General features: G+C 41.8%; 2 protein-coding genes across 3 annotated transcripts; both read right to left on the bottom strand.

Moving 5' to 3' along the window:
- Positions 1-6,198: 6,198 nt before the first annotated feature.
- LOC146617345 (hepatic sodium/bile acid cotransporter-like) lies at positions 6,199-14,741 on the bottom strand. 2 transcript variants are annotated; one of them, XM_085372843.1, is made up of 7 exons: positions 14,553-14,741; positions 12,778-12,864; positions 11,703-11,815; positions 11,413-11,617; positions 8,172-8,350; positions 7,801-8,000; positions 6,199-6,251 (listed from the first exon to the last, which is right to left on the bottom strand). In XM_085372843.1, the coding sequence occupies exons 1-7, from the start codon at positions 14,739-14,741 to the stop codon at positions 6,199-6,201; spliced, it is 1,026 nt and encodes a 341-aa protein (XP_085228969.1). The 2 variants fall into 2 exon arrangements, with proteins under 2 accessions (XP_085228969.1, XP_085228970.1); XM_085372844.1 differs by having other exon boundaries at positions 6,216-6,251; positions 7,934-8,000.
- A 6,106-nt stretch (positions 14,742-20,847) lies between these two features.
- LOC146617344 (hepatic sodium/bile acid cotransporter-like) lies at positions 20,848-23,534 on the bottom strand. The gene is made up of 4 exons (XM_085373277.1): positions 23,346-23,534; positions 21,812-21,898; positions 21,174-21,286; positions 20,848-21,088 (listed from the first exon to the last, which is right to left on the bottom strand). The coding sequence occupies exons 1-4, from the start codon at positions 23,532-23,534 to the stop codon at positions 20,848-20,850; spliced, it is 630 nt and encodes a 209-aa protein (XP_085229403.1).
- Positions 23,535-25,532: the final 1,998 nt, after the last annotated feature.

Here is a 25,532-nt window from a genome sequence, read left to right as displayed (position 1 = left end):
GCCGGACGTCTCTCATTGAGCATCATTTTGTAACGCAGCCTGGCGTGACGGTGCGTTCACGGCCCTACAGGCTTCCTGAGCATAAATGGCAAATCGTGCAGAGGGAATTGGCCGAAATGCTGAGAATGGGGGTGATAGAAGAGTCGCACAGCGCCTGGTGTAGCCCCATCGTTCTGGTGGTGAAGAAGGATGGGTCTATACGGTTCTGTGTCGACTATCGCAAGGTGAATGAAGTGTCACGTTTTGATGCTTATCCCATGCCCCGGGTCGACGAGCTCCTGGATTGGCTGGGCACGGCCCGTTTTTTCCCACTTTGTGCCGGGGTTTGCGCAGCTGACCAGCCCCCTGACCGATCTCACTCGAAAGGGTGCCCCAGATCTGGTCCAGTGGACGGGGCCGTGCCAGGCGGCGTTTGTGCAGGTGAAAAAGGCTCTCTGTGGGGAGCCACTGCTTCACACGCCTAACTTCTCCCTCCCTTTTGTCCTGCAGACCGACGCCTCGGACAGGGGGCTGGGGGCGGTTTTGTCCCAGCAGGTGAGGGGGCTGACCGTCCCGTCCTTTACATCAGCCGGAAGCTGGCAGAGCGCGAGAGACGGTACAGTACCGTGGAGAAGGAGTGCTTGGCTATCCGGTGGGTGGTCGACTCCCTTCGCTATTACCTCCTGGGGCGCTCTTTCACCCTCTGTTCGGACCACGCCCTGCTGCAGTGGCTCCACCGCATGAAGGATGCCAACGCCCAGATCACCCGGTGGTATCTGGCTCTGCAGCCGTTTAAGTTCAAGGTGGTCCATAGGCCGGGGGCGCAGATGGCGGTGGCCGATTTCCTCTCTCGCTCGCGGGGGGGGGGAGTTGGCTCGGCCGGACGGCTCCCCGGCCTCAGTCGGGCGGTGGGGGTGTGTGGCGGAGGCGGGGCCCCGGGCGCGGCTGCAGGGGAGGAGTGGTGCAGTGGGCTCAACGGGGCGGTACGGGAGACGCCGGTAAGAACAGCTGATGGTGATTATGGACTGACGATGGTTTTCCCTCCCCTGTTTTATAGTGAGACGGAGAGCGGTGGCGAGAGAAAAAGCGACACACGTCAGCTGGGAATGAGCTGTCAGTCTATGTGAAAAGCATAAACCTGTGAAACGTGTGAATAAATGTGGAACTTGGCAATAACAACCTGCGTGTGCGTGTACCTGTGCCTCGTATATTCCACAATCACCTAATGCTGTGTCACTATACTGTGCATACGATGGCAGACTGAAGACTGCTGGGATCATAACAGCAGTAAGATAACTGGACCCAGCACCCTTTCCACAGAGGAGGTTTTTCTACAGAGGATGGACAGTAGAAGAGCCATAAGTATATCCACGACAGGACAAAGACAGAATCTGCAAATCCAGACTATTATGTCTGTTCTCATATGCCAGTACGTCAACACACCCGACACTATATGTGTTCCTGGACCAACTCCCAGGGAAGAACTACTCCATGATACTAGCAGAGAAAGGGGGACTTTGTATCCTCTTCAATAACACCTGCTGCACTTACATACCGGACGATGTACATGACTGAACATGACATGACTGACGCCCTGAATGCTTTGAGACAGATCCAGCAGGCCCAAAATCAGGACTATGTAAGTGATACAAGTGACTGGTTTTCCTGGCTTTACACTGGCTCCTGGTTACAGGTGCTAAAAGGAGTTGAAATAATTTTACTTTTAATTTGTGTCTTTGTAACATGTGTCCTGCCATGTCTAAAACTCATGATTAACCGCATAATATTTTCTACTGTTGCTGCATATACAGCCGTGGCAAGTGATGATAATGACTCCGACCTGTTGTAACATGAAGACTTTGTGTGACTAATGACGATGTGACAGAAAATGTACAACAAGGTGTTACATACTGATATCTCACTTAGATATATTATAGTTATACTGACAACAGGAGGGAATGTCAATGGAAAATTGTACTTAGTAGTTAGTATAATCTTTAATGATATAAGTTTGCATATGGTAGAATACTGCATGTAATCACTTGTGTTTAGAAGTATATAGTTGGTGGCATATTGAAAGAATGTCTCATCTTAGGAGGTCTGTAACATTCCAGGGTGTTCTGGCGTTCACCCCCACATCCTAGGAGCATGGGAGAGGTCGTACCTTGTCTTATTGTTTTACGGTAGGATTAACGTAGCTATATCTGTCTTAGTCTAAGTGCCTTTTGGTTTAGGGTTTAGGGAAGTCATTTATGGACACACACACACACACACACACACACACACACACACACACACACGTACACCTCCACATTTCAATGTATGGAACAAACGCTCACTGAGTCTCAGTTCTGGAGGCTGCCCTTGCTAGCAAGAAATTCTGCGTATTTCTCTTCTCTGATTCTCAACTGAAGAAGTGTTTTAGAGTACATCTCTTTACATTATCTTATCTTATCTTATCTTATCTTATCTTATCTTATCGGGCTCTGGAGGCCATCTCTACCTGCCAGTATCCTGATGTCAGGTCTAGTGTACTGAAGTACTTGGCAGTAGAAAGCGTGTCAAGGGTATCCTGGATGCGTGGCAGGGGTTAAGCGTCTTTAAGAGTTCGCTCATTTAGTGGTCTATAGTCCACACACAGTCGGGGACTCTGATCTTTCTTTTTCACCATCACAATTGGAACAGCCCAGCTGCTATTGCTAGGCTGAGCTGACCCAGCCTCCAGGCTCTGCTGTACTTGCTGGTCGGCCGCTATTTGTTTGTCTCCTGCCATCCTGCATGGCGAGTGCTTTACTGGTGGCCCTGGCATGGTCAAGATGTCATGCTGGATGACACTGATGCGACCAAGGTCATTTGGGCCAGTAGAGAAGACATCACCATAGGACCTCAGCAGGCCTGTCAGTCCGCAATGGGAAACGTGTGTGAAACCGGGGCTGCTCTCAGCATACAGGGTCTGCCAATGGTTTGGCACAGAAGCAGGGGCAGTGCTATCAATCTCGAGGATTGCCAAGACCCTTGGTGGGTGATTCCCCGACCTCTCCAGGACTTGCACAGGCTGAAGAACCCCAGCCACTGCGGTAACAGCTGTAGCCCAAGGGTTAAAGACTCTGATCGGGATGCTAGAGGGTTTGCGAGGCTGCACAACTGTGTGAACCACCAGCACTTGATGCTTCTCCAAGTGCTGGTGGCCCTGGCATGGCTTGTTTTGAACTGTGGCCATGGCCATGCTTACAAAGCCCACACACCCCTGCTGGTGGTGGTGTTACCATGCGAGGTGTCGGGAAAAAGTAGCCCTGAGCTGGCATTTCATAGCTGAATTGGGCAGGTTGGGGTGTACCTGGCATAATATGTAGCTTCTCTGGCTCAGTAAACTGTGGTTTTATAGGGACATTGCACGTACAGTTCATGGCGGTGAATGGCTGGCTGCATGAGGGGGATGTAATAATCCAAGAAAGGTGATCATGTGTGCCATGCTGTCCCACTGTAAGTGGTGTAGATGTAATATTTCCAGGGCCTTCACAATCTGAGTACTGAAACTGCTTAAACTCGCTACACACTGCATTCTGCTTTGCTACTGGGGTGAAGAAAGGGTTGGTGTGAGTTGAAGGTGGCGGGGTGAGATGCCATGCAGCTTCAAATCCTGTCATATTGGCTGCTGCTACGCTTGCCATTGACGTTAGTTCCATGCCTGTGATGAAGGGGTTGCCACTACAGATCTTATTGTTTCTGTCAATAGCTTCCCACATATATGTGGGAAGCCGAGCACGATCACTCAAACAGCATCGATCTTCTCCGAACAATAAATGGGGTGTCATATATATAACATCAGGGTATCAGGAAATATAACGCCCCTTGTGCGTCCAAGCAGATAAAAAACATGCATCAATTTCAGTAATTCCTCCTAGGACATATTCTAAAAAAGAACAGTTCCTTCCTCTGTTCCTCCGCCACCGCCGGATGCTTCCTGTTATTTCACTTACTGCACTTCAATTATTTGTAGAACTAAACTGTCACGTATGCAGGTAAACAACTTTGCAGTCAGTTTCGAGCAAAACAAGTCTAAATACTGTGTATGTGTATTCAGGCAGACTATGTGTCTGTGTCTTAACCTCAGTGCATGACCTTACTCTGCGTCATCTGTTACCAGGCAAACTTGCAACAGGCTGCTGAGGGCACACAGGCCTTTAATATGTGGTAAATTGTACTGTAAGCATGTATGCAATCCTTTCAATAGCTGTGGGTCACTTTGCACAGTTGATCGGTCGAACATCGCGTCGGCGGTAGCTTCAAACCATTAATTAACTTGACCGATCTTCAACTCTTTAATGAGCACAAAAATGCAATTTGTATAAGATGATTACGGTTGCACCTGCAATGAAAGATTATCATGTAAATATGCTTTGTAATTATGCTCACACCTGAAATACAGACTTTAATGTAACATCAACAGTTTCAATAAATGCTCTAATGAAATGATAATGATAAATCATAAATGATGCAACAGTAATAATAATGGTTATGAATAGTAACAGTAAAATAATATTCTCATCTCTACAGGCTCCAACAATTTACTCAGAACGAGCATCGCTCACACCTCGGGCTGCTGTGGGAGTTGTTATATTCCCTTTTTAATGCCTTTATTTTCTGTTTCTTCTGTAGCTACTCGTGATCCCCTTGTTTTCCTCTCTCCCTCACTCAGACGCACACCTCCAGGAGCAGTCCCACACATCCATCCACAGCCTTCATTAAAGGACTATACCTGTAACATGAGGAACCCTGCTCGACAACGCCAAATTGTTATGGAAATTTTAACAATGACCTGCAACAAACCAGGTGAGCGTTTTGAAATGGTTTAATAACATATTGCAATATGGAGAGAAACATCCCAGCCAAAACACTAGGATCATCTCTGAATTGTGGCCACCGCCCTTACATCTTATATACCCTATCACAGACACTCTTACACAAAGAACATTGAACAGAACATCATATATCTCTATACCTTTAGCCAAGCTCATTCTTGCCCCTCTCCCACTGTAAGAAAAGTTGCGACCACCCGTCACCTCCCTAAGAGCATGATGTCTGGAGATCTTCAAGGGGTTTTTAAATGTTGCTCACATGCTGTGTGCACATAAATTGCAAATGTCTGTTTCTGTTGAAGTAAACAAAAACACAAACACACTACAAACACAGCACAGCAAAGCTTCATTAAAGTGTTAAGACTGATGTCTGGAGTGTGCTGAAGGTGAGAACTGCACGCCTAAACCTAGAAGTCTCTCTGCAGAAAGCAGAAAAAGAAGAAATGACCAAAATCCTCCAGATGATTTTCAAGAAATGAACAGCTGCAGTTTAAACATGAGAAATATGTTTACAGGTGTATATAATGCTATGTTTACCTATTGGGCCACGTTCTTCGCTTTTCTCTGTGTCATAAAATCAATTCCTTGTCACTCCTTACTCCTTTTGTCTGTTTCAAATGACACATGGAAGCTTCTGTTTGTGCAGAAGTGCCATCTAATGCACAGGTGAGTTAAGCATCTCAAGAAGTGCTAAAGAAGCTCCTCCTCTTGGAAATACTTTCATGAAAATAAATGAGTAAATAAAAGGAAAAATATTAACTATTACTCAATAAGCTCCTCTAAATCAATAAATTTGTTTCCTTGCTCACCCCTGTTTGTGTACACCCACTCTATGGACAGATACCTGTACTCCACCACATCATCATGCTCTCCCGTCTGAAGTTGATCACTGTCTGTCTGATCTTTTTTTACATTAAGAAGCAGATGATTCCTCACAGACAACTCCACATATTTATCCAACTATTTATCCGGGAAACTTTTGATGCTTCTTTTAGATGCTTCCATAGCTTCTCTCTCAGTGATAATGTTGGTACTTGGTGGACAAGATCTTGGAAAAAGTACATTTATGTACATAATGAATTTATTTTAAGCTAAAATGTTGTGTTTGTATGACATAGGAAAAGAGACCTCTAATTTTTCAAAAATTTATTTAAAACTGGATTTTCTTTTCACTGGTGCTTTGTAAATGAAGTTACTGCAACATTAACAAGTTTCATAACAAGATGGTATAATAATCAAGAAATACAGTTGCACATTTTTCTGTTTGTTCAGTAAGCTGTATGATTTTGTTTCCTTCATCTGGAGCCCCTTTGGTGTAACAGTGCACGCTAATAGAGAAATATATGAGTGGTAATTGACATCACACATCAGACTCTTTCAAATCCTCTCCAGTGGCCGCAGGCTGGTAAGGCTCTGTGGATCAGATAAGCAGATGCGTTAACACAAACCAAGATTTGACACAAAAGTTGCTCAATCTGTGGTTAGATGTAAAATTCTAAAATTTGGTAAACAAAACACAATCACAAAGTTATTCTTCGATGGAGTGTTTTGGCGCCGTTTTGCCATTTTTTTCGTGTGTAGAATTGAAAACAAGAACAGGCAGCAGAGACGCTTAGCCAGAAACCTTTTTGTGGGCTCATTGGTGCTTGCAGTTTGTTATGACTCAGGTCACAATTTTGTGTATTGTTTTCGCTCATCCACACCTGATGGTGGAATTGTTCATTTTCTCTGCCTCTTTTTTTTCTGCTGCTTCAACCACAGACTGTGTGTTTAGTAATGTACTATGTATTCAAGTTCCTGTGTCTAGAATAACTAGGTAAACTAGGTCTTCCTCCACTACAACCCAACCAATCGCTGCAGATAGCTGCCGCTCCCTGAGCCGGCTGGAGAATATATAGAATAAATTACACTGTATCTAACGTGGCACCTTTTTAGAAAGGTCAGTTTGGGTACCAGTACATGAGTATAATATTGCCATTAGTGGTTCAAGACTGGTCACCATAACCTACAACATGAAAGGGAACAACAAGAGTACCTTAGAAGGTATCGCCCAATTTACAAGCCCATAAAGGTACAATAAAGAATATATCTGTATTTTTCTGCTCTATGCTTGTGTAGTGCTAATACTTTTAGCACTACACAAGCATAGAGCAGAAAAATTTCTTCAAACACAAAATTTAAAAATGTTTAATCTATCCATTCGCTTCCGCTTATCCTTTTCAGGGTCGCGGGGGGCGCTGGAGCCTATCCCAGCTGTCATAGGGCGAGAGGCAGGGTACACCCTGGACAGGTCGCCAGTCCGTCGCAGGGCCAACACACAGGGACAGACAACCATTCGCACTCACATTCATTCGCACATTCACACCTAGTGGCAATTTGGATTAATCAATTAACCTATCCCCTCAAGCTGCATGTCTTTGGACGGTGGAGGCAAGCTACAGTTGTAGCCACAGCTGCCCTGGGGCAGACTGACAGAAGCGAGGCTGCCATATCGCGCCATCGGCCCCTCTGGCCAACACCGGTAGGCAAGTAGGGTAAAGTGTCTTGCCCAGGGACACAACGACCAGGACAGAGAGCCCAGGGATCGAACCGGCGACCTTCCGGTTACAGATGCGATTCCCAACCCCCTGAGCCACGGTCGATGTTTAATCTAATATATTTGAAATATGGCAACTTCAGTAATGCAAACCCTCCTGTAACTGTCCCTGAGATGGTTAAATCTTTGTTGGACTCATCTTCTGAGATGGCCATTCTTTGTTGGACCCCTGTAGTTACACCTCCAATCTGAGATGCTGCAACCTGGATGTAGTTCAGTGAGTCAACCCACACTTGATCAATTCACAGTTGAATTTTTGTGAAATAATGATCAGCCAGACATCTGTAAACTCTTGGGTTTTTTTTATCTTGTGTAATAAAAGGCCTGTGGTAAAATGTAACCTCTGAAACCTGCTGTCACTCTTACCTTTCTCCTTTCTCTTGAACCTTTGGTAGCACCAAAACAGCATGATGATCATCGCCGCCTCGAAGAACTGAAACACAAAGTAGACTCCCGGGAATAGATACAGAGGACCCACCACTTCGATAGGGAAGGCTACCTTCAATATGGTGGAGCACAGCAGAATATTCTGACAGCCTGTTTCCATGGAAACGGTCCTCCGCTCCCTGAAGGCATATGGAAGGATTATTTACAAGTCATATCTATCTACCTGCCTGTGTGTCTGTCTCTCTCTATATATATATAGAGAGAGAGATCTATCTATATATTTTTCCAAACCTCATAGGATCATCAATGTCGATAATATCGATCAATGACTGAATAACCAAATAACCTACCTTTGGCTGAGTCTGAAGATCGCAGAGAAGACATATCCAAAGCAGTAGCCTATCAAAGGCATGAGACCAGCGATGGCCAAGAGTGAAGGAGACAGCACAGTCAGGATGTAGCGTCCGTTTGCAATAATAGCTAAGGTCAAGGTCACCACAGTAAAAATCAGCAAGATAATCATGCCTACCTAACAACAGAAACAAGAGAGGGAATAAATCAGTGTTTGACTTCTTTTTCGGTTCTATGTTGCTCAAAAAATTAAAGGAATACTTTTCAGAGTATAGTATCAAGTAAATGAAACTTCTGGGATATTGATCTGATCAGTTAAGTAGCAGAGGGGGTTGTTAATTGGTTTTAGTGGCTCGGATGTTGATGAAATCAACAACAAGACAACACTCAAAACAGAAATGGAGGCCATTGGGATTTTTCCAACCTCATCATTTCTGACTGTTGTCAATTCAACTAAACTCAAGTTGAATTGAGGCAACTCAAGGCACTTTATATTGTAAGGTAAAGACCTTACAATAATACATTGAAAACAAAGAAAACCCCAATAATCATATGACCCCTATGAGCAATCGCTTTGGCCACAGAGGAAAGTAAAAACTCCCTTTTAACAGGAAGAAACCTCCGGCAAAACCAGGATCACTGAGGGGTGGCCATCTGCTGTGACCAGTTCGGATTGAGAGGAGGAAAACAGGACAAAGTCACAAGCCATCGATTAATAATAACCAATGATTAAATGCTGAGTGGTGTATAAACACATAGTAAGTAAAGAAGAAACACTTCATCAGAAGCCCCAACATCCTAGACCAGGGGTGTCAAAATCAAATACAAAGTGGGCCAAAATTCAAAACTGGAACAAAGTCGCGGGCTAACGTTAATATTTATTGAAATATATTTATTCCTCCAGATATGAGAATGAATCTTTTCTTATGGACTCAAGCAAAGCTTAATACTAAACAATATATATATTAGCTGTATAATACCAGTAGGCCCTCTCTGATAGTAATTTGGTATGGCTTCACGGGCCAAATGTAAGTAGGCCAGAGTTTGACACCTATGTCCTAGACCTATTGCAGCATAATTAAGGGAGGCTTCTGGATCACCTGATCCAGCCCTAACTATAAGCTTTGTCAAAAGTTTTAAGCTTAATCTTAAAAAATAGAGAGGGTGTCCATCTCCCGAATCCAAACTGGGAGTTGGTTTCACAGAAGAGGCAACAGCCTGACAGCTGAAGGCTCTGCCTCCCATTCTACTTTTAAATACTCTGGGAACCACAACTAAGCCTGCAGTCTGAGAGCAGAAGTTCTCTATTAAGGTGAAATGGTATTACGAAGTCTTAAAAGTCGATTCAAGATTTAAGACCTTGTATGTGATCAGGAGGATTTTAAATCCTCTTTTTTTATTGAGCCAAAAAATATTTTCCTGGCTGATCCTGTAAATGAGTGAGACACCATTTCCTCTCCAGCCTACGAGTTATCTGCTTTAAGATGCCCGTTTGAAAGTTATACCAGGGAGTCAAGTACTTCCTATTTGAGTCTTTTTCTTTTTTCCAGAGGAGCTAGAGTGTTGTACGGAGTGAAGATGTAAAATTATTAAAAATATAATGACCTCTGTGGGAGTAGCGTTCAGGTAGCTTCCCCTGCTCTACCTGTATCTGCTCCTTTGTGCAAGGAGGAACGGGATGAGCATTGTCAGAGCCCTATAAAATTGTGTGAATGTCTCTTTCATAAGGGTGGCCTGAGGGCCAGACGTCCTCTAGTGGGCCCTCTTGTCACGGTACTGGGCCATGAGGCCCAGTGTTTAAGTTCTAATATATATTTTTTATATCCACATGTGTAGTTTAACGCATCTAGTTGTTTTCTAGTTTGCAGTTTAGTCCTTGGTTTCTTAGTCCCTTTTGTCATCTCTCCCTGGTCCGTGTGTCTACCTGTCATGTTTCATGTCTCTGGTTAGGTTAAGTTCATGTTCTATCTCCATGTCTATGTCTCTGTGTTTCCTGTTTTAGTTTGAAAGAGTATGGTGTTCTTTGTTCATTGTAGTTAGTGTTACTCTCCCCTGTATTGTCATTATGTTTCCTTCTAGTCAGCTGTGTTCTCATGTGTCTCCACTTCCCCTGATCACCTCATGTGTGTATTTAAGTCCTCAGTCTTCCTTTGTTCGTGGCCGCGTCGTCTGTTCAACTTCCCCCATGTTACGCCAGGTTTCAGGACTCTGTGCTGGTCATATTGCTTACGTGTACAGTATACGTTTCATAGTTCTTTGTTGTTCCAGCACAGAGTCCTGTTCATAGTAGTCTCCCATATGCATCGTTGTCACCCTGTCTTCACTTTCCCTGCTGTCTGAGTTTAGTGTCAGTTCTTAGTTTTCCCAGTTCAGCTTCTAGTTTAGTTTTGCCTCTGTACTTTCTGTTGTTTTCCACGTTAATCAGCCCAAATAAAGGCTCGCTTTTCGTTTCAAGTTCAGTACTGTCTCTTCGTCTATGTCTGCACCTGGAACCTCACACTCCCACACACGGTCCGCCCGCCGCAGACCGTGACACCTCTGCTCATTCCCTGACGCTGTGGAGCCTCATTTGACATTTGCCATGGAATGCCGGAATTGGCAGGTCCACCCTGTGCTTTTCACAGATGAGAGCAGGTGGGTCAGTGATGGTTAGCGGGGGCTTATCAAAGGAATGCAGAGACCTCTACAGGCTAGGCAACAGCACTCTGACTACCATTAGGTATTTGTTTGAGATCCTTAGACAAGCTACAAACTACAATGAAATTTCAGCAAAATGCACTAACCTTTTAGATATTCTTTTTTCTTTGATTTTCGGGTGTCTTTGAATTCACCTCTATAGGTTAATGATTCTCGTTTCCATCAGATGGAATTTCTTCATTCCTAACACATTACCCATTTAACATTATTATAGATATTCAGCATGCTTTTTTCTTTGGAGATCTGATGTGTGTCCAAAGTCTCCAAAGCCTTACGAATTATCAAGTCTCTGGAATTGTATCAGTTCACAGCTTGATGTCTAGAGTTATTCAATTTCTCTGTCTGTCAAGTGAAAAACAATCAGTAAATCCTAATATTTAAGATGACAGAATCCACAGGTTTTCTGTTGTCTTTTGTTTTTTGTTAAACAATATAACAAATATCAGTTATTAAAGTCATTATTTGTCATCCCTGCACCAACTGATTAATCAACACTGTTAATCAGTTCTAGTGATCTGTCTGACCTTCATTCTCTTCACAAACCTTTGTGACCCTCTTTGAATACTGTGGCCTGTAGGTGTTGATGAGGATGCCGATGCCACACGGGACAAGGGTCAAGACCAACGATAAGATGATTTGAACATACGGGACAGCGTTCCGCACGCTGGGGAAACCCTTGCAGTAGATGTAGAGCAGGAGAGGCATCATACCCATAGCCAACAACATGGAGCAGGAAGTCATCACGATGCTGAAGGGAAAGACAAGGGTTATGATCACCTCAAATTACATTTTTAATATAAATGTATTACAAGAATATAACTTCCCATGTGTACCTGAGGTTGATGTCCCCCTTTAGTGCCAGAGTCAATGTGTTGGAGAACTGTCCTCCAGGACAGCAGCCACAGACCAGAACACTCACAGCTGTTATATCACTCAACTGGAACCCCTGTAACACAAAATCACAATAACCTCTTACAGGGTGCCAGTAACAAGGTTTAACAGTGATACAAGTGCTGATCTGGTGTCAGTTATATACTGGTACAGCAACACAAATTCAATTATATTGGGCCACTATGTATTATAGGGTGAAGAGCAAGAGTACTAAATGACACTGGAAAGAGAAATCAAATTTCCCTCATATTAGCTTCTCTTCATTGGTTCCCTGTTAAATTCAGAATTGAATTTAAAATGATTTTCCTCACATAAAAAAATCATGAATAATCAGGCCCCTTTATATCATAAAGATCTTTATTACCCAAAATGAGAGCTCTTGTGACAACCCATTCTCACTCCCAAAGCGTAACATTTTACGCTAGGTGACAAATCGTCACCATATTACGTTTTCGGCTACCCACCACGTTCCTAAATGACGACCTCGGAAAAAGAGGAAATATGAGAACCGTCTGGACTGAACCTACACATGTTCGCTCTTTTTCTTCAAATCGCTTAGAAACACGCTATTTAACATCATTAAAGTCCTGGTTAAGGTCAGGAATAAGGTTATGGTCAGGGCTAGGGATAAGGTTAGGTTTAGGGCTGGAATACAGGGCTGGAACGTCTACTCCCGCGGGAGCGTCATTGCACTGGATTCCAGCCATAACCCGCCGCGTACCATAAGAACGCCGAAGGTCTCCTTTCGCGTTCCTCAGGAACGCCGGGGGACGTGACAAAACGTCGACATGTTACGCCTCGGGAGTGAGAATGCTCTGCTTGTGAAGTATGCCGACAGCATGGAAAAAGAAAATGCTTTTTTTTTTTTTAAATTGATTTGTTTCAATATTAATCTTCTTTCTGGTTAAGTCAGTTTATATAGTTTTCTCATTTTTATTATGAATCTCTTCAAAGATTTTGTGGGGAACTAACTTTATATGAAGTATTATTTCTAATCTTATTTAACGTAATACCAACCTTAGCCAAGCAAAAGGCTGTAAGAGGCATGATCACATACTGGGACACAACTGCAATAGCCACCCCCTTAGGTTTCATGATGTGATACTGGAAACAGAAGGAGTTAGAAAACTGATCAGAAATAATATTACTGGATATATAAACACACTTCAAAACGTTAAAAAGTTCATTTCAATTCAAAAAGGTAAACTTTCAGTTTTCTGTATTCATAGCAATAAGTATTATTCCAAAATCCTGTATCTGTAAATATTTGAAGATTTTATTCCAGTTTGAGTAAAAATAATCAGTCCGTCCTTCCTTCCTTCCTTCCTTCCTTCCTTCCTTCCTTCCTTCCATTTCCTGATGCTTATCCAGGTTCAGGTCATGGGGCAGCAGTCGGAGCAGAGAAGTATAGTCTTGCCTCACTCTTGCCACCTATTCCGGCTCACTCAGGTGACACCTTGCCATTTCAAAGGCAGTATTGAATAAGTATTGAACACTTTACCAATTTGCTAAGTGAATATATTTCTAAAGGTGGTACTGACATCATTTCAAAGGCAGATGTCACTAACAACCCATCCAATCCACACAAAGAAATTTAAACCAGGCATATCCATAACTAACAGAGTTTCCTTGGATCTGTGTTTGGGACGTCCACCCTTGTTTTATCGTCATCATCCTGGTAGATGACAGCAGATTTTCATCAACAATGTCCCGGTACATTTTTCCATTCATCCTTCCTTCAATTATATGAAGCATGCCAATGCCATGTGCTGAAAAATACCCCCACTCCATGATGTTCCCACCTTCAAACTTCACTGTCGGTATGGTGATTTTAGGGTAATGTGCAGTGCCTTTTGACCTCCAAACATGGTGTGCATTACGGCATCCAAAGAGTTCTGTTTTGGTCTGACCAAATTATATTCCCCCGGTATTTCACAGATGTGTCTAAATTTTGTTCAGCAAACGTTGAACATGTTTCAAAATGCTTTCTCATCAGCAATGGAGTCTTGCTTCATGAGCATGCTTACAGACTATGGCGTTTTAATGCATTACTTATTGTTTTCTTTGAAACAATCGTACCTGCTGATTCCAGGTCTTTCTGTCCTTGACTCTTGGACTTGAGCTCTTCTGATGTTTATTTTCTCTCGTCTGTCTGGTAGCACCTGGTCATGTCCATTTTATGGTGAAATTATGTTCTTTCCACTTCCAAATTATGCCCCCTACAGTGCAACACTGGAACCTTCGCTAGTTTAGACATTTATCTGTAACTAATGCCATCACTATGTTTTGCAACAACAAGGCTGCGAAGGTCTTGAGAAATCTTGTTGGTTTTACCCTTCATCTTATGTTTCTTGTGTGACACCTTGGTAATGAGACACCTTTTTATAGGCTCAGTTGGGACTGAAACTGCAGAAATTAGTTTGCATTAAGCGGCAGGATTGCTTTCTATTTACTGATTTCAGCTGGCGTCATGACTTTCCACAGCTTTTAGCACCTCCTTTTCTTCATGTTTATGTGTTTACAACTTTTATCCCTGTGTCATTTCTCATGAATGGATTGCATGGTTTGCTGCCGACATGTGGTGAGAATTTCACATTAACCATATTTACTTATTTTATCCTTTTTATCTAAACATGGCCAGCATTTCCTTGCAGGAACTGGAATGTGTTGTCAGGCATAAGGACATCCTCGAAAATCCTGCTTACGTGTAATTTTTTCAAGCTTTGTCACAATGCTTTTTTGCATATACACAAACCACATATACATTCGCATTCACTGCTGATCTTGGTCACCTTGATCTTAGACGCCTCCATGGTGCATCCAAGTGAAACCATGTTGATGATGATTATGATTATAACCACTGCTGAAATGGCATCATTAAGAGCAGAGTTCACAGCAGGACGGTAAACCCAGGTGGTGTTTCCAATCGTCACATTGCGCCACAAATCTTGATGTGAGGTCAGGTTTGCTGTGTTGTTCATGGTGCCTTCAAATCAGAAGAAACAAGAGGTTCTGAGCTGTGAGTGAAAAACCACAAGTGGAGAAGAACAACAGAGAGCAGAGTAAGAGTTAAGCAGAATACCAGCATCTTTGTTTGTTTACATTCTGTGCTCAGATTAAGTCAGTCCTTAAACTTAGTGAAGAAAACTTCTCTAGCAGGAAGTTCACACTCTGTCTTATTGAGATATCCTTACGATATAGATTCTGAGCTGTGGTAAGATAATTTTCAGATGCAGTTTGTTAAGCTGTATTTAAGTAATAGAACCTAAAGAAGCCAATAAATTGCTGAAATAAATGCAGAAAATTCATGTATATGTACTTTTGTTTGTTATGCTTGGTTTAATGTTCTGTCAAATCTGGCATATGTTACAGCACTGTAGTAAAGACTATTCAATACAGAGAATGATTTCACTTTAATTTGTCCAAAAATAAAATAAATAAATAAAGCCACTTTAAAATCTCTGTGCGCTCTCTGTAAGAGTGTCACACCTGAATGCCCTCTAAGAACTTTGTGTTCAAATTGATCGAGTTTAAAGTTTAACAGCTGACACTTCGGGGATGAAACAACAACTGCAACAGTACACTCTGGACTACTTAAAACACATCTCATACTAGGATTAACTGGTTTCTGAAGCACTGGTCTTCTGCCTTTCTCTCAGGACCTGTGTTGTGTTTTGCCGTGATCATTTTTCTTACTCAAACACCCCGTTTTACATCAGCATGCACCGAGACTGAAGCAGGAAGCCCGTGTTAATAAACAAGATTGATAATTAGGGGTTTTATGGATAGCACTTTATAATATGGCTCGCAGCTAAGGGGGAAATTCCCCTGTAATTAAATGAAATTCCAATGTGTTACATTTAAAATTATAATGTAATTGCACTTAAATACTTAAATGTAGGCAGACCAGAATAAAGGGTTTATGTTTTTACATGAACAAGGAAATAATAATACTGTAAGTAAACTTAAGTTGTGCATAAGTAATTTGAAGTATTCTCTAATTTCATGGTAATTTTGCAGAAAAACAAACAATATTTTCCTATCTTACTCTGAAAATATGTTGTATTTTCCAGGGTGTTGGTCATATTATGAAATGCATAATTTGACCTTTTACATCATTTTTTTAACATCTGTATTTAATACTCACTACACTGATGTGCATGAGATTGAGGACTGTTTTCCCTTACCAAAGTTTAAGAAAAACTTAATACCAACAAAATTTGCAGGCTTATGACCTTATAATGATGGAGCCACGTCTAATTTAATTTGTTTGTTTTTTACAATCACTGTTCACAAAGGAGGGTCTCCTTTCCTGTAAGAAACCAGCAATGTTACTCTGCTCCATTATACAGCCCACATCTCGGAAATGATAACGCATTTACAAGTTGAAACAACAACTGTAAGATGAAGAGATTTTCCACAAAATTAACAAGACATTATGCAATACTTAAAATTACTTACAGTATAGTTTGTCTCCTATCCTTGAGACTACCCAGAATTTAGACACCACTTAAAATTAATTGCAATACAAAAACTTTGCCAGCTTTGAAAATCAAAGTTACATGTGCTGCAAACTGTCAAAATTTGAAATGCCTCAAAGTTCTTTTGGAACGTCTTTCAAGACATATATGGTGCTGTAAACTCAGATTTTGCTTCCCAATGTAAAGATAAGATTACCAGATAAGATAACCTTTGTTAGTCCCATTTGTTAGAAGACGACTACATGATAGATTATGTAAGGTTGGCTGTGTCAAAATGATCATGCGGAACAAGCTGATGTTTCAGTAAAAGTAATTTTAGGAATGGCGCAGAGTTAATTTAAGCTAGAAACAGAACATGTCCTGCAGGAATTTAATTCAAGTGATTTAAAAGTTCACTTTCTTCTCCATTTCTAACATACATACATACGGTGCAAATACACTGAATCTTTTCTTGACTTTTAACACTTGGGTACAACATGTTTAACTAACTAATTAAGTAATTAACTAAACAATGCATATTCCTCACTGGAAGCTACTTCAATCTGGTTAACCTGTGCACTACTGAGAAACAACACGCAGCATTTAATTGTTTCAAATTGCGCACTCCTTTGTCCACATGCTGTGTGCACACAAATTGCTTTCACAAGATTGCACATGTGTGTTTTCTATTCATTTTGTGCTGTATGAAAAAACACTATAGCCCACCAATGCTTCATAAAAAAGTCAAGACTGACTTCTGGAGTTTGCTGCAGGTGAGAATTGCACACCTAAACCTAATAGTTATTCTGCAGAAAGCAGAAAAAATGAAAAAACTCACGATGATTTTCAAGAAATAAACAGTTGACAGATATGTTTACAGGTGTATTCAATGCTTGGTTTACCTTTTAGGTCAGATTCTTCCTTTGCTCTGCTCTCGTCTCTTTGTCATAAAATAAACTCCTTTTGTGTTGCCACTCCTTTTATATGATTCAAATGACACATGGAGGCCTCTGGTTGTCCACAGGTGCCATCTAGTGCACAGCTGACTTCAGCACCTACAGAGGAGACCATCCTCCTCCAAATAAAACTAAAATAAAATAGAATATTATAATACTATAGCACTACAAGACACTTTATTTTAGTTTTTAAATAATGTCTCCTCTATTTAGAAGTAATATTTTCATCTCAGAACATATATGTTGTTCCGACCACAAGTAATCTACATATTGTGTAGAGCTGGAGTGGTTTGTGTGTGTGCTGTACTTGGATATTATATGTGAAGTCATGGGTGGAAATCACGATCAATTGAAAGCTCCCGAAAGACCAGAGCGGCTTGTTGTTGGTGGTGTTCGAGTCCATGTACTTACCCCCAAACCTCTCATTTTTGTCTGTTTCTTCTTTTTTTATTTGTCTCAGAGATAAATTAAATGTATGATTCAAGGAGTAAATCAGGCCTTCAAGGCCTTCAAGCCCAATTTTGTCACCACTATTTACTGTGTTTTTATTAATAAATTGTGACATTCTCTGCAAAATGTCATATATACATATATATCAGCTTTTGTTTGTTTTTTATTTATATACAAAATTGTGACAAATATCTTGTATGTTGCTGGTCCATCCCATCCATTCATCTTCTTCCACTTCTCCGGGACCAGGTTGCGGGGGCAGCAGCCGCTGGAAAGCCCAGACCTCCCTCTCCCCAGCCACCTTCCAGCTTGTCCGGCAGAACAAGGCGTTCTCAGGCCAGCTGAGAGATATAATCTCCTCCCGGTGGGACATACCTGGAACACCGCACCCAGGAGGCATCCTTCTCAGATGCCCAAACCACCTCAACTGGTGCCTTTCGATGTGGAAGAGTTGCTGCTCTACTCTGAGCCCCTCCCTGATGGCTGAACTTCTCGCCCTATCTCTAAGGCTAGCAAAGGCTGCTATGGTCAGTCTGGACAGTGAATGGCCTACCCAGCAGATACTGTCTGAAGTGGGAAGTGAATGCCACAACTGCTAGAACCTCTCGCCTGGTCGTGCAGTAGTTTTGTTCGGTAGCTGACAGCCACCTGCTCCAATAAGTCAGGGTCTGCTCTTCGCCCCCTTGCACTTGGAAAAGGATTGCTCCGATCCAACAATCTTTGGCATCAGTGTCGAGGAACAAGTCACCCTGGTCCAGAGGGTAACCCAGGACAGGGGCTGCTGTACTGCCGCTGTGACGGTCCGCTGTGCAGGCCATTCCATCACTTGTTGAATTTTCTGGGAATCTGTGGAAATACCTCCAGCAGAGATGATTTGGCCCAGATAGGCAACCTGCTCCCGGAACAGGCAGCATTTAGATGGCTTCAGTTTTAGGTTGGCTCCACGCAATATGATGAACGCTTGCTCGAGCCGATCCAGGATCTGGGTGCTAACCTGACCCAGGACAATGATGTCATCAAGGTAAATTAAACACGTCTCCCATTGCAGCCCAGCCAGGACTCTGTCCATAAGCCTTTGGAATGTGGCCGGTGCATTGCATAGCCTAAAAGGCATCACATTCCACTAGAACAATCCCTTACGGGTACAAAATGCAGCTGCTTTTTGTACCCGTAAAGGTATCTTATCTTATCTTTTCAGGCTCTGGAGCCCATCTCTACCTGCCAGTATCCTGATGTCAGGTCTAGTGTACTGAAGTACTTGGCAGTAGAAAGCGTGTCAAGGGTATCCTGGATGTGTGGCGGGGGTCAAGCGTCTTTAAGAGTTCGCTCATTTAGTGGTCTATAGACCACACACAGTTGGGGACTCTGATCTTTCTTTTTCACCATCACAATTGGAACAGCCCAGCTGCTATTGCTAGGCTGAGCTGACCCAGCCTCTAGGCTCTGCTGTACTTGCTGGTTGGCCACTATTTGTTGCCATCCTGCATGGCGAGTGTTTAACTGGTGAACCTGGTGTGGTCAAGATGTCATGCTGGACGACACTGATGCGACCAAGGTCATTTGGGCCAGTGGAGAAGACATCACCATAGTACCTCAGCAGGCCTGCCAGTCCGCAATGGGCAACGTGTGTGAAACCGGGGCTGCTCTCAGTAAACTGTGGTTTTATAGGGACATTGCAGGTACAGTTCATGGTGGTGAATGGCTGGCTGCATGAGGGGGATGTAATAATCCAAGAAAGGTGATCATGTGTGCCATGCTGTCCCACTGTAAGTGGTGTAGATGTAATATTTCCAGGGCCTTCACAATCTGAGTACTAAAACTGCTTAAACTCGCTACACACTGCATTCTGCTTTGCTACTGGGGTTAAGAAAGGGTTGGTGTGAGTTGAAAGTGGCGGGGTGAGATGCCATGCAGCTTCAAATCCTGTCATATTGGCTGCTGCTACGCTTGCCATTGACGTTAGTTCCATGCCTGTGATGAAGGGGTTGCCACTACAGATCTTATTGTTTCTGTCATTAGCACGGTCCATATTAACTTTGCCACTTCATGGGCATTCTGACAAAAATGGGTTGCTAATGTTATTGAAGTGTATTACCTTGTCGTCCCCTTCAGCATCGCCCGGCGCCCCCATTCTCTCTGCTGTCTGAGAAAAAATAAAGTTTGCTCCCCTTCTCTCTTGGCACTTTGCAGAGTTTAATCCTGGAAAAGAGCCCCTAGTGTTGCCTCACCAGGTCCGTGGCCCCAAACCGTAGTAAGAAGACCTCTGGCTGTTACTTCGGGTTCCGTGACTGGCTCGTAGTCGGTAACAAGCTTACTGCACAGGTCAACTTTGCTATTGAAGAGACAGAAGGAGGCATAGGAAAACTGCTTCACCGGAACTTTATTTTCTTCCAAGGCGTAAACACCGTGTACAGTGGGCTCCAACAATTTACTCAGAACGAGCATCGCACACACCTCGGGCTGCTGTGGGAGTTGTTATATTTTTTAATGCCTTTACTTTCTGTTTCTTCCGTAGATACTCGTGATCCCCTTGTTTTCCTCGCTCCCTCACTCAGACACACACCTCCAGGAGCAGTCCCACACATCCTTCCACAGCCTTCATTAAAGGGCTATACCTGTAACATGAGGAACCCTGCTCGACAACGCCAAATTGTTATGGAAATTTTAACAATGACCTGCAACAAACCAGGTGAGCGTTTTGAAATTGTTTAATAACATATTGCAATATGGAGAGAAACATCCCAGCCAAAACACTAGGATCATCTCTGAATTGTGGCCACCGCCCTTACATCTTATATACCCTATCACAGACACTCTTACACAAAGAACATTGAACAGAACATCATATATCTCTATACCTTCAGCCAAGCTCATCCTTGCCCCTCTCCCACTGTAAGAAAAGTTGCGACCACCCGTCACCTCCCTAAGAGCATGATGTCTGGAGATCTTCAAGGGGTTTTTAAATGTTGCTCACATGCTGTGTGCACATAAATTGCAAATGTCTGTTTCTGTTGAAGTAAACACAAACACAAACACAAACACACTACAAACACAGCACAGCAAAGCTTCATTAAAGTGTTAAGACTGATGTCTGGAGTGTGCTGAAGGTGAGGTTTTCTGTTGTCTTTTGTTTTTTGTTAAACAATATAACAAATATCAGTTATTAAAGTCTTTATTTGCCATCCCTGCACCAACTGATTAATCAACACTGTTAATCAGTTCTAGTGATCTGTCTGACCTTCATTCTCTTCACAAACCTTTGTGACCCTCTTTGAATACTGTGGCCTGTAGGTGTTGATGAGGATGCCGATGCCACACGGGACAAGGGTCAAGACCAACGATAAGATGATTTGAACATACGGGACAGCGTTCCGCACACTGGGGAAACCCTTGCAGTAGATGTAGAGCAGGAGAGGCATCATACCCATAGCCAACAACATGGAGCAGGAAGTCATCACGATGCTGAAGGGAAAGACAAGGGTTATGATCACCTCAAATTACATTTTTAATATAAATGTATTACAAGAATATAACTTCTCATGTGTACCTGAGGTTGATGTCCCCCTTTAGTGCCAGAGTCAATGTGTTGGAGAACTGTCCTCCAGGACAGTAGCCACAGACCAGAACACTCACAGCTGTTATATCACTCAACTGGAACCCCTGTAACACAAAATCACAATAACCTCTTACAGGGTGCCAGTAACAAGGTTTAACAGTGATACAAGTGCTGATCTGGTGTCAGTTATATTCTGGTACAGCAACACAAATTCAATTATATTGGGCCACTATGTATTATAGGGTGAAGAGCAAGAGTACTAAATGACACTGGAAAGAGAAATCAAATTTCCCTCATATTAGCTTCTCTTCATTGGTTCCCTGTTAAATTCAGAATTGAATTTAAAATGATTTTCCTCACATAAAAAAATCATGAATAATCAGGCCCCTTTATATCATAAAGATCTTTATTACCCAAAATGAGAGCTCTTGTGAAGTATGCCGACAGCATGGAAAAAGAAAATGCTTTTTTTTTTTTTTTTAAATTGATTTATTTTAATATTAATCTTCTTTCTGGTTAAGTCAGTTTATATAGTTTTCTTATTTTTATTATGAATCTCTTCAAAGATTTTGTGGGGAACTAACTTTATATGAAGTATTATTTCTAATCTTATTTAACGTAATACCAACCTTAGCCAAGCAAAAGGCTGTAAGAGGCATGATCACATACTGGGACACAACTGCAATAGCCACCCCCTTAGGTTTCATGAGGTGATACTGGAAACAGAAGAAGGTAGAAAACTGATCAGAAATAATATCACTGGATATATAAACACACTTCAAAATGTTAAAAAGTTCATTTCAATTCAAAAAGGTAAACTTTCAGTTTTCTGTATTCATAGCAATAAGTATTATTCCAAAATCCTGTATCTGTAAATATTTGAAGATTTTATTCCAGTTTGAGTAAAAATAATCAGTCCTTCCTTCCTTCCTTACTTCCTTCCATTTCCTGATGCTTATCCAGGTTCAGGTCATGGGGCAGCAGTCGGAGCAGAGAAGTATAGTCTTGCCTCACTCTTGCCACCTATTCCGGCTCACTCAGGTGACACCTTGCCATTTCAAAGGCAGTATTGAATAAGTATTGAACACTTTACCAATTTGCTAAGTGAATATATTTCTAAAGGTGGTACTGACATCATTTCAAAGGCAGATGTCACTAACAACCCATCCAATCCACACAAAGAAATTTAAACCAGGCATATCCATAACTAACAGAGTTTCCTTGGATCTGTGTTTGGGACGTCCACCCTTGTTTTATCGTCATCATCCTGGTAGATGACAGCAGATTTTCATCAACAATGTCCCGGTACATTTTTCCATTCATCCTTCCTTCAATTATATGAAGCATGCCAATGCCATATGCTGAAAAATACCCCCACTCCATGATGTTCCCACCTTCAAACTTCACTGTCGGTATGGTGATTTTAGGGTAATGTGCAGTGCCTTTTGACCTCCAAACATGGTGTGCATTACGGCATCCAAAGAGTTCTGTTTTGGTCTGACCAAATTATATTCCCCCGGTATTTCACAGATGTGTCTAAATTTTGTTCAGCAAACTTTGAACATGTTTCAAAATGCTTTCTGTTCAGCAATGGAGTCTTGCTTCATGAGCATGCTTACAGACTATGGCGTTTTAATGCATTACGTATTGTTTTCTTTGAAACAATCGTACCTGCTGATTCCAGGTCTTTCTGTCCTTGACTCTTGGACTTGAACTCTTCTGATGTTTCTTTTCTCTCGTCTGTCTGGTAGCACCTGGTCATGTCCATTTTATGGTGAAATTGTGTTCTTTCCACTTCCAAATTATGGCCCCAATAGTGCTACACTGGAACCTTCGCTAGTTTAGACATTTATCTGTAACTAATGCCATCACTATGTTTTGGAACAATAAGGCTGCGAAGGTCTTGAGAAATCTTGTTGGTTTTACCCTTCATCTGATGTTTCTTGTGTGACACCTTGGTAATGAGACACCTTTTTATAGGCTTGGGACTGAAACTGCTGAAATTAGTTTGCATTAAGCGGCAGGATTGCTTTCTATTTACTGATTTCAGCTGGCGTAATGACTTTCCACAGCTTTTAGCAATTTTTTCAAGCTTTGTCACAATGCTTTTTTGCATATACACAAACCACATATACATTTGAATTCACTGCTGATCTTGGTCACCTTGATCTTAGACGCCTCCATGGTGCATCCAAGTGAAACCATGTTGATGATGATTATGATTATAACCACTGCTGAAATGGCATCATTAAGAGCAGAGTTCACAGCAGGACGGTAAACCCAGGTGGTGTTTCCAATCGTCACATTGCGCCACAAATCTTGATGTGAGGTCAGGTTTGCTGTGTTGTTCATGGTGCCTTCAAATCAGAAGAAACAAGAGGTTCTGAGCTGTGAGTGAAAAACCACAAGTGGAGAAGAACAACAGAGAGCAGAGTAAGAGTTAAGTAGAATACCAGCATCTTTGTTTGTTTACATTCTGTGCTCAGATTAAGTCAGTCCTTAAACTTAGTGAAGAAAACTTCTCTAGCAGGAAGTTCACACTCTGTCTTATTGAGATATCCTTACGATATAGATTCTGAGCTGTGGTAAGATAATTTTCAGATGCAGTTTGTTAAGCTGTATTTAAGTAATAGAACCTAAAGAAGCCAATAAATTGCTGAAATAAATGCAGAAAATTCATGTATATGTACTTTTGTTTGTTATGCTTGGTTTAATGTTCTGTCAAATCTGGCATATGTTACAGAACTGTAGTAAAGACTATTCAATACAGAGAATGATTTCACTTTAATTTGTCCAAAAATAAAAAAAATAAATAAAACCACTTTAAAATCTCTGTGCGCTCTCTGTAAGAGTGTCACACCTGAATGCCCTCTAAGAACTTTGTGTTCAAATTGATCGAGTTTAAAGTTTAACAGCTGACACTTTGGGGATGAAACAATAACTGCAACAGTACACTCTGGACTACTTAAAACACATCTCATACTAGGATTAACTGGTTTCTGAAGCACTGGTCTTCTGCCTTTCTCTCAGGACCTGTGTTGTGTTTTGCCGTGATCATTTTTCTTACTCAAACACCCCGTTTTACATCAGCATGCACAGAGACTGAAGCAGGAAGCCCGTGTTAATAAACAAGATTGATACAGTAATTAGGGGTTTTATGGATAGCACTTTATAATACGGCTCGAAACTAAGGGGGAAATTCCTGTAATTAAATGAAATTCCAATGTGTTACATTTAAAATTATAATGTAATTGCACTTAAATACTTAAACGTAGGCAGACCAGAATAAAGGGTTTATGTTTTTACATGAACAAGGAAATAATAATACTGTAAGTAAACTTAAGTTGTGCATAAGTAATTTGAAGTATTCTCTAATTTCATGGTAATTTTGCAGAAAAACAAACAATATTTTCCTATCTTACTCTAAAAATATGTTGTATTTTCAATATGGCATTGGCCATATTATAAAATGGATTACTTTTGCCTTTTTACATCTTTATTTAATATTCATTACATTGATATGCATGTGATAAGGACTCCTTTAAGGGCTCGCAAAATCGCTAGCCCGACGTCCCGGGGCTAGCGATTTTTCCAGTCGGGCTGCCAAAATCTATCTCTGCTCTGCCCGTCGGGTTATCATAGGAAGGAAAAATATATGTCAATGCTTTTGCATTCTTTCAGAAATGTAGCTGGGTAATTATGTCATTGGCATCGGTGAGCCACTGTCAATATGTGACATATTGAGATCGCGTTTGAATTTGCACTAGTTTTTTGCTTTCACTTTGCAATCGCGCGAACTGTGTATAGAGAGCGACAGCACTGATCTGTGAGTGACGATAATTTGCGCACCAATTCCTCCGACATTGTCTTATCAATCATTAGCTTACTATGCAAACATGACAAGTGAAATCTCCCGCAGAAAGCTTAAACATGTGAGAGGTTGATCGTGCAGAGAATCGCTGAGCGTTATGTGAGTGCATGTGTAAAAGCAGCAGGATATATATTTTAGTCCTGCTGAGCCAAATAAGACAGGTCAGGGTGAAGAAGTGACCACAAAACAGAAAAGTTATGACAAATCAGACTATAAGGCAAAAAGAAAGTGCAGCTTTATGGTTTCTGTGACTGCAATATGACAAGCTAAATAACCAGGGCTGCACATAAGTGGTCCGCAGGTGCGCATTCGCTGTCAAAATAAAAAACGCGCACAAGATAAGAAGTTGCAATGCGTGTTTGTGTGCATAAGATTTTCAGGAGGAGGACAGACATTTGTTTAGAACTCTTAACGATGTCGAAGAAGCAAGCTCCTTTAAGTAATTACTTTGGTGTTCCTCCACCTCCAAAGAAATGTCA

Source organism: Diplotaxodon limnothrissa, linkage group LG15, assembly GCF_057381915.1.
Source record: "Diplotaxodon limnothrissa isolate DT_005_m linkage group LG15, D_limnothrissa_male_GT1.1, whole genome shotgun sequence".
Taxonomy (NCBI): domain Eukaryota; kingdom Metazoa; phylum Chordata; class Actinopteri; order Cichliformes; family Cichlidae; genus Diplotaxodon; species Diplotaxodon limnothrissa.
This window is presented reverse-complemented; position numbering and strand designations above follow the sequence as displayed.